Source organism: Siphateles boraxobius, unplaced genomic scaffold (assembly GCF_051911475.1).
Source record: "Siphateles boraxobius isolate OS27281-9 unplaced genomic scaffold, OSU_SipBor_1 20, whole genome shotgun sequence".
Classification (NCBI taxonomy): Eukaryota; Metazoa; Chordata; class Actinopteri; order Cypriniformes; family Leuciscidae; genus Siphateles; species Siphateles boraxobius.
Window position 1 is genome coordinate 17,426,850 of NW_027508811.1, and position 13,094 is coordinate 17,439,943.

General features: G+C 35.6%; 1 protein-coding gene across 1 annotated transcript; it reads left to right on the forward strand.

Moving 5' to 3' along the window:
* Positions 1-1,850: 1,850 nt before the first annotated feature.
* On the forward strand, positions 1,851-12,752 carry tspan14 (tetraspanin 14). Its single transcript, XM_077237192.1, has 9 exons — positions 1,851-2,049; positions 3,961-4,047; positions 5,131-5,181; positions 5,835-5,981; positions 6,194-6,364; positions 8,433-8,558; positions 10,150-10,203; positions 10,690-10,803; positions 11,017-12,752. The coding sequence occupies exons 2-9, from the start codon at positions 3,967-3,969 to the stop codon at positions 11,083-11,085; spliced, it is 813 nt and encodes a 270-aa protein (XP_077093307.1). The 5' UTR covers positions 1,851-2,049; positions 3,961-3,966; the 3' UTR covers positions 11,086-12,752.
* Positions 12,753-13,094: the final 342 nt, after the last annotated feature.

The following is a 13,094-nucleotide window of genomic DNA, read 5'->3' on the forward strand; positions in this document are numbered from 1 at the left end:
TAACCTCAATGCCCCCCCCCAAAAAAAAAAATCCATGATAATCGTCAAATATGCATAACACAGTGTTTCTGTCATTCATAAGGTGAAATGTTTGTGCTCGATACTATCCATCCCTTTTCTGGTCTGAATCAAAAAGAATACTCAACCATTCAAAAGTCTGGGGTTTGTATAAGGGTTTTTAAATGTTTCGGGTGTAATCTACATGCACCAGCTGCTTTTACAGTGTAAATAGTTTACTTTTTTTGTGAGTGTGGGGTGGTTGTGTTTTTAGAAACAGTGATGAAACAGGAAGAGGAGATAAGTGATTTGCATAAACTGGAAAGCCTTCTGCTTGCAGCTCCTTTGATCAACAGGAGCAATTGGTTTGAAGAATGGTGGTACCGGCACTAATGGGTTTTAGCCCTGTAGTAGAAAGGCTTTCATGAAATATATATATTGTACTTTTGGGTTGATAATCTATAAATAAAAAAACTCTGGAACTATACAATACAACATCAGGTGACAATGTGAAGGTAATCTCCATGGTTTCACATCTGGATTGCAGGAGTATCCTTTATCTGTTGGAGATGTCTCCACGCTCTTTTTCCATCTACGTCTACAGCATGTTCTCTTCCCATAGGTCTTCATGACACTACTCGCTTCTTTATAAGCATTCCTGCCTCTCTCAGAACAAAATAAGTCACAGTGCAACGTGCTGGTGGCCAGGTGGCCAGGTGAACATTTTGGACAGTAGAGGTATTTTCCAAAAGTCTGAGCATTACAAACTTCAAATCCTCACTCCTTATACACAGACTAGCAGGATTTATGTGCTGTTGCATATTCTTTGTATTTAGGTTATTTATGTATGTGTGTGTACATTCATCAAACCCTTAGAATTCTTTTAATACCAGTTCACACTGCACAAATAGATGCGGTAAATCACCAAACTACAGTAGGCCTATAGACATTCTACGACCCGACAAACAGTGATTGAACATGATCTGACCAATGCCAAAGACTGCGACAGGGGTATCTGCTGAAGTAAATCTGCTGGCGTCTGCAGTGTGAGTGAGCTTTTACAAAGGACTGAAAGTGTATTTGAACCCAGTTAAATATGTACTGGTCTGTTTTCTATTCCATTGTGTGTTCTGGAATCTCGTTTTTTGCTATGTTCTGCTCACAGTGAACAATACAGCAGGATGTTTGATTCTGAGGATGTTTGGCATTTTTTCCTCAACATTTTCTTGCAAACAACACTTCAAAAAGAAAAAGAAAAAAACAAACAAGGAGGAAGCTGGTTATTTTTTTTTAGGAAGCTGGTTATTCTGTCCCTCTTGGATGAAACTGCAGAGGATGTGACTCATACTGCTGTCAAGTACAGTTATCACAGTTAAAAAGTGACAGAGAGAGAGAGAGAGAGAGAGAGAGAGAGAGAGAGAGAGAGAGAGAGAGAGAGAGAGAGAGTGTGTGTGTGTGTGTGTGTGATATAGCGTGATCACATAGGCTATATATGTGATATATATATATATATATATATGAGCACTAGCAAACCAAGAATGTCTCTTCCTGTTTACACAATTCAAAGCAAGGTAGCGGATGTGGCAGAATTAGCCTGAACCTTAATTAATTTATATATTTATGATATATTTAATTTATTGTTTAAACAGTATAAATAATATGAAATATTTTAAAGAAATTATAAAAATAAAACACTAGATATCAGAAAATACTGTGTATGTGTTTTTGTCTTATAATTATTATTAATATTTAAACAACAGAAATAAAATACTAGATAGCCTATTTGTAGGCTACTGTTCGTGTTTTTAACGTCGCTTTAATGCATATATAGCCTACAATGAGATAAGTGGATCTCTGATAAATAATCGTGGAATAGATTTGGTTGTGTTTTTGAGGGATCATTACTCGGGAGTTGGGCGTAGCATTCTCACTCGCACTCGATGTCCCGCATTCATGTACGGAGTGGGTGGGTGTTAGAAGAGTTAGGCTAGTTTTTTCTTTTTCGTTTTCAAACTCTACCAGGCGGAGGCGTTGTGTGACATAAACAAAGAGGTGAGCGCTTTAAGATTACATATTATAACTGCTTATTTATTTATTTCTTAACATTGAGTGACGTGCTTTTGTTGTTGTTGTAAAAATCGGTAATAAACCGCGCTGCGATGTGCGTCTAAATTGTAAATACAATAAACAGACATAAGCTCTCCAGCGTTTCGTTTCACCCACAGCGCGCTCGCGCACTCTCCCAAGTTAACGTAAATAAATTAAACTGTGGCTGCATTTTTAACCAGTCGTTGTAAAGATTTTATATCTGGGTAATGTTAACGTTATATTGTTTATATATTTAGTAGGTAAATGTGAGTAAATAGTTGGGTTTGACAAGTCGTGAGGTGATACAGTTGGTTAGCTATGTTGAGATATCTAGCTCTTAGCATTCTTCTTTTTTTTATACCGCAGAAACAAAACGAACATATTATAGTATTATTGTACTGACAGTGTTCACTACATTAACTTCACAAAATCTCCTAAACGTGAACATTAATTGTTGTGGAAGACCGAGATTTGCCTTGGGAGCTGGTTTTAAAGTGTGAACTGTGACAACTTTGCTAATCAACTAACGTTAGCAACTTAGCTAACTAGCAAGAGGAAGAAATAGTGGGGAAGAGTTTGTGAGCCATCTTGTGTGTGTGTGTGTAATCTCTGATTTCTGATTATTGGACGGATATATTCCCGTATGAGTTGCCTCTGGAACAATAAAATATTTTGTGATCACATCTGATGTGATAATCAAAAGAAAACAAACGTACACACGATTTTTTTCCCCTGAAAATCTCCAGTGGTTTTCCAATGAACTGTTTGCAGCTGATCCAAATTGGAATAATTATGATAACATAACACTTTAACCCGAGATTTTTACGTGTCATGTATCAGACATGTTTACAAATCTTTAAAAGCTGATTCTCATTTAGTTTTCTGTTTAACGTTACTGCATATTAGTATAATAGGGCAGTTAATACAGAATGGAGGGTTTTATGAAGGGTTTTATTGATCATTAAGTAGTACTTTTTTAATTATCAAGATTTTTGGATGTGAATGTGTAAGGTAGATGCAGAATAATTGCTCCATTCAAGATAATTATTTTAATATAAATAATTTATTTAACAATCTAACAACACATTTGAGTTTTCTCAGTTCTCGATTAATGGTCATATGACATGAAAGTAAAAAATAATTTTCCTCCTTTTTATAGTGTTTTGTTTTGTTTTTATTTTTAAATCATTTACTTTAATTTTAATTGTTTTGATTTAATTACTTATTTGCTTTTTAATCAACTCACAAACAATCCCCCACTTTGGGTCTACAAGAAAGTAAAGTATGTTAAATTGGACGAATTGATAGGTACATTTTATCTTTAACATAATTTAGTTAAAAAATACATTTAAGTCAGCAAGGGTGGGTCTGCTTGTATTAAAAAAAAATGGGGAAGTTTTCTTTCTTTCTGGAAATGCAGTCAGTTGGAAATGTATCTTTACTGTCATGACAGGAAATGCAATGCAATACACACTCTTCCCTGTATTAGCAACAGCTGAGTAATTAAACTCTTGTGCAATTGATTAATCCTGAGGATGTGATATAATTTGGGTGAATTTATAAATTGGGTGAGTTCTGTTTGTGAACATTTTAAGTTTAAGTGGTGATGGCGCAGTGGATAAGAAACATGCCTTTGGTGTGAGAGACCCGGGTTCGAATCCACTGTGAGACACCAATGTGTCCCTGAGCAAGACACTTAACCCCTAGTTGCTCCAGAGGCGTGCGACCTCTGACATACATAGCAATTGTAAGTCGCTCTGGATAAAAGCGTCAGCTAAATGAATAAATGTAAATGTAAGTTAACAATATATGATAAAGATCTCTCTAGATATTTTAATGTGGTAATCTCAAATGTCATTTTCCTTTATTCTACAGAAAAAGATGCACTATTATAGATATGAAAATGCAGAGGTCAGCTGTTGCTACAAATACCTCATGTTCAGCTACAACATTATCTTTTGGGTAAGTTAATGACAATGTTTTGTTTCGGTGTAAACGCATGCACAATCACACACAAACATGCCCTCATCTGCAAATCATGTTTAAATGGGCAGCCCTTCCAGTTCTGACATTAGATAACATCTAGTACTGTGTCTGCCTTGCCTATCTTTTATGACACTCTTGCTCAGATAACATAATCTACAACCAGCACCACATTGCATGTTTATTTGAACCACTTAGTTTTACACCGTGTGCAGAGATGTTTCACACTTATTGACTGCATTTTCATCAGAGCATGTTAACACCCACAGCTGAACCGAAAAAGTCAGCCTAATGATGTCAGGTTTCCATATACGTCAACAGGAAACAGATTTACGCGGACATACTATTGCAGTAGTTTGTGGTGTCCTGTATAAGGAAGCATGGGAGGAGTTCATACCAGATAACACCTTCTAACCCGGTTTCCTGTTTTCAATTTTTAACATGGCTCTTGAGAAACAAGTTTTGTTTTTACTGCAGTGTGCTATGCATATTTCATTCCGTTTGTGTCCATTAATCGACACTTTATTTTCCATACTTTTAAATAAAGCTAAATAAATTGTATCTTTAGCATGTTCAAAATTTTATACCGTTTAAAAGTTTGAGGTTTAAAAGAACAACGATTTTCACCAAATCAGCATATTAGAATGATTTCCGAAGGATCATGTGACACTGAAGACTGGAGTAATGATGCTAAAAATTACATTAAATAAATTACATTTTAAAATGTATTAAAACAGAAAAGTTATTTTAAACTGCAATTATATTTCACAATATTCCTATTTTGTATTTATGTACAGACTGTATTTTTGATCAAATAAATGCAGCCTTGTAAGTATAAGAGAGGCTGTAGGGCTAAAAAAAATTCTTACAGACCCCAAATTTTGTACTGTGTTTTTAAACTTTTTTAAAAATTCCAACTAGAAGTGTCTAGTTGCTTGGTGTTCTAGATTTTAGTCACATTTAGTCATACTAATGCGTCATATGTTATAACCACACACTTTTGAACTTGACTATTCTGATGCTACATGTCTTAACGTCTCCTAAACCTCTTCTGCTTTTCAGCTAGCTGGAACAGCATTCATTGCAATTGGCTTCTGGGCCTGGAGTGAAAAGGTGAGTAAGTGTCTGTGAAAGTCTTTTTTGTCTACTCTTTTAAGGGGTGTTTACACTGGTAGTTTGGTTTGGATCAAAAAATAAAATAAAAAATGTAGTCCTGGTTTGCTTAGTCTTCACACTGTTATTTTTAAACACCGAACCTAATGATACAAAAAAAGCTTTTATGACGTATATTTTGCGACTGAACTTGGATATACACACAAAACAACAACATTGCGATTATCATGAGAAAAACAGGTATGCTTGAGCATTCTGTCCTTTTTAGGGTTGCATCCTGTTACATCATGTCCTGTTTTTGGTTTGTTTACATGCCTTTGGTCCGTGTTTATACTAAAATTTCAGCCTTACCATACCAGAGTTTGTTTGAAAGTGGGCCGAGACCCATTTTTTCAGGGGTCTCGGTCTGCTTATTAGCTGTGCACCAGGGTTCGGATGGCAGCGTTCACACTTACTCAAATGAACCGCACTAACAGAGCAATCACTTCAGAGTTCATTTTAATCAAACCCGATCTGCCTAGTGTGAACACACCCTTAAAAAAATTTCTTAGAACTCGAGTTTCTAAAAATTAGTTTATGTGGCTGTAAATGGGTTTTAGTGGCTCAGGGAAAAACAACTAGTGAAAATGTTTTATTCCTTGATTTGCCCACAGGGTGTTTTATCAGATCTGACGCAAGTCACACGTCTACATGGTTTCGACCCAGTTTGGGGGGTGCTTGTTGTGGGCACAGTCACTTTCGTGTTGGGATTTGCTGGTTGTGTCGGAGCACTCCGGGAAAACATCTGCCTCCTTAAATTTGTAAGTTCTCATCCTTTCGATGTGATGCTGAGGTGCCATCACATAAGCTGGTCAATTTTGCATGCCTTGCAGTGCTAGACCTGTGTAAGCTAGGCACTTTATGATGTGTGAAATGTAAATACTTCTCAGACATAAAAATGTACAAATACTATTTTTCACTGTCAAAAGCTACTCTTTGAATTTTCACCTTGCTGCTTGACTTTTTCTTTCAGTTCTCTGGAGTCATTGGCTTCATCTTCTTCCTGGAGCTGACGGCTGCGGTGTTGGCATTTGTGTTCCAGGGCCAAGTTAGGGAGTGGATCAACGAATTTTTCTTGGCCAATGTGAAGGCCTACAGGGAAGACATTGACCTGCAGAATCTGATCGACTCTCTTCAGAAGCTGGTACGTTTGAGAGAGTTTTTAAATGTATACCAATTCACATTCATTCATTAGGCAAGGCAAGTTTATTTATATAGCATATTTCATACACTATGGCTTCAAAGTGCTTTTCAGAAAGGAATTAAAAAAATCACTAAACAAAAGCAAGGAAAATTAAAACAGTTATAAAATAAATTAAGATATGGTATAGTTATAAAATGAATTAAAAGATTAAAAGATGATAAATAGATAAACTTCTCATCTGGCAAAACACCGGTGTATCTTATTTTTTACAACTCCCAGTTTTACTCAATTTTCACATTGTGATTACACTGTGTCTGTGGTGTTCTTTCGGCGCGCCTAAAAAATCTATTGGACGTCTCCGATGGACCCGATTTTCCCCTAAAATTGGAAAGGAGGAGCTCTAGGACTGACCCCGGGTTCACTGCCTCATCAGTCCGCACCCCAAACACCCATTTGTTTGGAAGCTGTAGGAATGGAATCAATCCAGTCCCCACCCCACAGAACCTCGAGTTTAATCACACATCAAACACTCTACTCCACCACAGACCCAGGCCATCAGCATGGTTTCATCTCTCAAGTTCCCCAATTAAGTAATTTATGTTCGTCTCTTACCCAATTCTCAGTGCCATTTGAGTTCAGTTTAGAATCAAAAGGAGGAATACAGCGCAATCAGTCAGACATACAGTGGATACAGTTATACAAATAATTAAAAGAGTAATAAGATAATACATAAATCTTCTCATCTGGCAAAACACCGGTGTATCTTATTTTGCACAGCTGCTTGTTTTACTGTGAGATTTTCCCATTTGGATTATACTGTCTGTGGTGTTCTTTCGACACACAAAAAATCTATTGGACGTCTCCATTAGACCCGATTTTTCCCTAAAATGGACAGGAGGAGCTCTAGGACTGACTCACGGGGTAACCTCGGGTTCACTGCATCATCAGTCCGCACCCCAAAAACCCATTTGTTCGGAAGCTGTAGGAATGGATTCAATCCAGTCTGCACCCCACAGAACCTCGAGTTTAATCACGTCTAACTCACTACTCCAACGTAGACCCAGGCCTGGTTTCCTCTCTCTTACCCAATTCTCAGTGCCATTTGAGTTCAGCTGTAACCATCTGAAGTTAACGACAACAACTGCACAGTTCACTACACAATCAACACACATTCAACAATCCAAACAAAGATGTTTGGATATTTAATCAGCATTCAGCATTTGTTTTTCAATTCATTGTAAAGAAAAAAGGTATTTACCAGTGAAGCTAAACAAAACCCCAAAAAATGTATTATTCTAAAATGTTAAATCAAATAATGTTTAGTGCAACGAGTAAAACAAAGATGCTACAGCAGGTGCTTTTTAAGTCAATGTAATTTTAAGGTAACATAAAAATGATCATCCTATACAGAGCTGACATTTATTTCTAGCTTTTCAAAAGTGCATGCAAGTTCTTCTTTACAAAAAGAAGCATTTCAGCTTTGTCACATTTTAGTCTGTTTCGTTTCTCATCAAAGCTGAGAAGCTGAGCTGAACATACAAACGTTCACTGTCTACTCAAGTGCAGGACTGCTCGCTTATCTGTGCGTCAGATAGGCAACTGTTACCTCTGAGTGATTTATATACCAGTAATAATACTTTAAAATCAATCCTATATGTAAATGAATGCTTTCTGTTTACTCAGCATGCTAACCACCCCATACTTATTAGAGGTCAAACTGTCACAAACTTTGTGCTTCGCTATTCACTCTTCTGTGTCTTTTCGCCAATTCTTTTTTAATTAAAGCAATGCTAAATTAACAAGCATGATTTAACCTGAACAAAACCATATATGGGATGAAAAAGCCATAGATATTAAGGACTTGTAGAGCAGTTTTGGTGCTAGTACTGAACACATATGTCTTGGTTTTGAATTTAATCTGTTTTCTCAAATAATATTTTACATTTTAAATTATTGTTAATGTAATTTGGGGAATTATGATAGCACAATTTTGACTGTGCTTATTCACCTTTCCTGTTGCAGGGTTTGATTAAAAACATTCTGAATGTACATGTTGTTTTATTCACAGAATCATTGCTGTGGAGCTAAAGACCCCAATGACTGGAATCTGAATGTGTATTTTAACTGCTCACAGAGTCAGCATAGCAGAGAGAAATGTGGAGTGCCCTTTTCCTGCTGCATCAGCGACCCTGCTGTAGGTTCCTTTCTCCTTCACAGCAGCCCTCCACAGAAAAAAGAGCTCTTTTCATCATAAAAAATACTGTTTAAAATAACACATTGTGCTTTCAAGTCAAAGGCCAAGCATGTTGAAGACTTCCTTTGCTTGCTTTTTGTCCTTGAAATGCTTCAAGGAATAGTTTAACCTCATGTCATTCCAAACCCATACATCTTTGTCTGAGAAACTTTGCAGAATGTACTTTGCAATTGCATGGTTTAAAGCATTATTCCACATTTTATGGGGGGAAAAAAGTAATGTGGATTTGGAACAACATGAGGGTGAACAACATTTTTTGGTGAACTATCCTTTTCACAAGCCAATGAAACTGAAAACAGTTTTTTAGTTCTTATTGCATCAAGCCAATCTAGCTAGTTGGTTGCTACCCTCACTACTCTAACTCTAACTATTACTTTGTAAACATCATTACATGTTCCTTAATTTGCAACCAATTTAATTCACTTTCACTCTGCTAGGGAATTAATCTCAGAAGGGCTAGGATTTATTTGTGTTTAGGATACTGACTAGGGGTGTGATGATACACTTAGCTCACGAAATGAGACCATATACAAAATTGGGTTCACGAGAATGAGATAAGACAATTTTTTAAAGAAACACTATATTTAAGAAATCTTCAATGACAAAATATGACTGGAGAAACGGAAATTCAGAAAGTCATGATTTAATAGAGTTATCGGATAATATTTTTGTGGAGAATAACGGTTATAATGACTTAAAATTCATATATAATAACAATGAGGCAATAATAATTGTTTTAAATAAAGTATTAAAAGCAAGTAATTTTATGGTTTTATTGAAGAACACTGTTTATTATATTATGTATTATAACAATCAACTTATGTACATTATAACAAATGCCAAAGGCGGCGATGGCTGTTTGATTGTTGTTAGTTGCACTTTACAACATAATCAAATCCTTGTTTAATATTGGCCAGAAACATTTCATTCAAGTGTTCACCTAATCTTTAATATTTGGCCACTTCTTCATGATGGAAATGCTAGTCATTGTAATTTCTTGAAGAACATGGACATCAAAACATGCTACCTTTTATTTTGAAATTGCAATGAAAAAAAGTTTGCATATTTAGAAACACACTGATGTATTCCCCTGTGTTAGTGTAGGTTTATAAATAATAGCACAATGCTATGATGCATATGTACAGCCATTTCCAGTTAAATTGCAATCGACACAACTTTAATTGAGGAATTGTGACAGCCCTACACTAATCATCTTATGATTATTGTCACTTCAGTTCTACTTTCTGGGTATGAATTATCATATGCAGGAAAAGACAGAACAATATAATGTCAGCACTGTAAAAGGTGTTGATATCACGGGACAGCTTTTCACCTTGTCGAGAAATATCATTATGTTTTAATATCGTAAGATCTTGTGGCACAAGATCTCTTCACACCCCGAATACTGACCTTCACAGGCTATGTCTGGTTTTGGTTTAAATTACTTAGTGCTTGGTTATTTATTTCTATCGTAAATGACTTTACATAATTATAGGCCTCATTTTTATGAACCTGTGACTTTTCTTTACAGGATACAGTGGTGAACACGCAGTGTGGATATGATGTTAGATCAACTGGCTCAGCGGTGAGTGCAGATTGTACAGTTTTGCTAGGCATTTTGTTCTTTGGCATTATTGACAAAAGTTCTGCTTTAACCCTTTAAACCCGAAGTGTAACGCCGACGGTACACCAAGAGAAACAAATTCATAATCAAATTACTAAGCAACCACTGAATAGAATGAAACAAATCAATTATTAACTCTTAACGAGTGCTGAGTAGTCACTCATGGAGTGTACAGCTGGCGGGCGCCACCTAGCTACAAAAACATTAATAATCATCATTTTTTAAATTATTGCCTTGATCAACTGTGCTGAGTTATTTGGTGATAACATTTTGTTCCCATAATTTATGAAACACTTTTTTTGTACTATGTACTATGTCAAAAACATCATACAGCTTAGATAGTCATGTGTCATATGATGATATGTAGATGTAATAAAATGCTTTTGAATTAATTGCATAAATTGTCACTTATTTTGTGAATAAACAACACACCGTTTTGTTTTTCAGTCTCAATGGAGCAACACCATTTATGTCAAAGGATGCATGATGGCTTTAGAAGAGTGGCTTCCACGCAATCTGTACATTGTGGCTGGAGTCTTCATTGTCATATCATTGTTACAGGTATTGGATGTGCTTGAAAAAAATATATCCAGCATGGAAAATATGTTTTCCTGTTAGATGTCACCCACACAAAACAAATTCTGTCATCAGAATGAATACAAATTGTAGCCCCTGAAAAGAAATACTCTTCTGCATGTAAGGAGTATGTCTTTTTAAAAGACAGTTTTGAAGTGAATCTGAATCTAATGTTGTGTCTTGTCACTTTGCTATTAGATGGTGGGAATCTTCTTGGCAAGGACGCTGATTGGAGACATAGAAAAAGTAAAGTTTAATTATTACTGAGCTCAGGTAACTAAAACGAGCGAAGGGCAATGTATGGAGCAATATGTGGACCTCCAGTTATTCTTTTTTTTTCATGGAGGACAAGAACATTTGTGGAAAAGAGGACTCTGGACCATTCACTTGGACCACCTTTTCAGCATTTCTAAAGACCACATATTGAATTTGCAGCTGCCTAAGATCATTTGGATTACTGTCACATGTGTGCCTTCTCTCTTCTTCAAGTTTACCTCCAGCAGCCCACTCCCATTGTGTGTGTGTTTTTTTTTTATGACCAACATTAACATTTGTAATTTTGGGACCACTATTAACCAAGTTTGATATACATACTGGCCATAGGGTGGGACCATAACCATTAAACTAACCTGAATTGTAATTCTAATCATGAGAAGAAGCAGCCTAGTCAACCAAGTTTTAATTATTGAAATGTATCGGTATGGTCCTCTTACACATACTCCAATATCTCTCTATTTTTAATAATTAGTTCAAAAGCACAAACTAGAATGTCTTTTTGAAGCTTGCTTATTTTTCCTTAGATAAAAACATGCTGGTGATGATTAGAAACTGGCCTCATAGTAAGAAGTGTGATGAAAGAACAATTGTAAAGCAGTTTTAACTGCAGTAAATGCATTCCATTTTCTTAGTTCATTGAGTACAACTATTCATATTTATGCAGACAGAGGGACTGCATTTAATGTTAACTGCAAAGAGTGCAGAAGAAATCTATTAAGATCTGACTAGACTCGCGTGCAAACAGAACATATTGAGTGCAGTTGGGTAGAAATGAAATTCCTGCGAGTCTGAAAGAGAAGGGTCTTACATCACAGGTTTTAAGCATCAGTATGCGTCCTGTATTTTTACTCATTTATGCTATTATATTTCTATTCCGTTAATGATTATTTCATCTGATTGTCTTGCATTTGAATGTGCAAGCCTGGACTTGTGCAGACCTTTAGGAGTCACTGGAGTTTGATGCAAATCACCATATGGTTTCCAATACTGATGTTAACATTGCCTTTGAGATGCCAACTCTTACCTCCTTCTATTCTTACCTGACTTTACACAAAAAATCAGGTTGTGCCTTTTTTCTCGCATTGAAGGTTTTATCAAATGTATTATACCATGTGTTAGCTGGATAGAGGTTTTTTGTTGGATTCGTGTCAATTATTACACATCAAATAATATTTACTTTTTATATTCTAAATTGAAAAATTAACTGCCAAAATAGCACAAACTAAAATCCATAGCATTAACTTCACTCTTAGCCCTAAGACTTTTACTGTTATTTTTCATTTTCACTGTTCTATCATAGTATACTTGTATAATATGACCTCTGAAATTCACAATAATGCAAAAAGGAATTTATGTTAAAAATGTACAAAAGAAACTTAAAAAAGAACTTAAAAATTAAATTGTTAATCTTTTCAGTTCAGAGAGCACTATTTGGTCCATTTTTTGGAGTGTCTGTCTGTGCCACTGTGTAGTGTTAAAGCTTAATTTGACTATTTACTAAAATGCAGTAGTTTCCCCGATTTTACTGCAAGAGCCTCCTTTTTAACGAAGGGATGTTTTTTTGTTGGATTTATGTCCTTTGATTTGAATGTGTGTTGTCTTTGTAAATATTTTCTTTTCATTGTTTTGATATTCAATAAAAAGTTTGTTAGCTATCAGCCTCATTGCTGTTTGACTTTTAAAGAAAATACGCTGGTTTATGAAGTTCATACCATTAGTTATGCTTCAAATCTCAAAGTTAGATTTTATATCAGGGAGAAGGGAAAAAACAACAACAACAACAACAAATAAACAACCTGAACAATGTAACATAAAATAGGTCTTTAAAATTCAGACTTTGCTGTGTGTTAAGACATCTGAGCTTCAGATGGCCAGGCCAGAAAGGTTCACTTCTTGAGCAAGCCTGCAGTGCGTTACATTTGCCACAAATCTAGAAATTTTTGTTGTCTCATTTATGATTTATGCAACTTTTCTTGTTACTTTTTCAGCAACTACTTAAG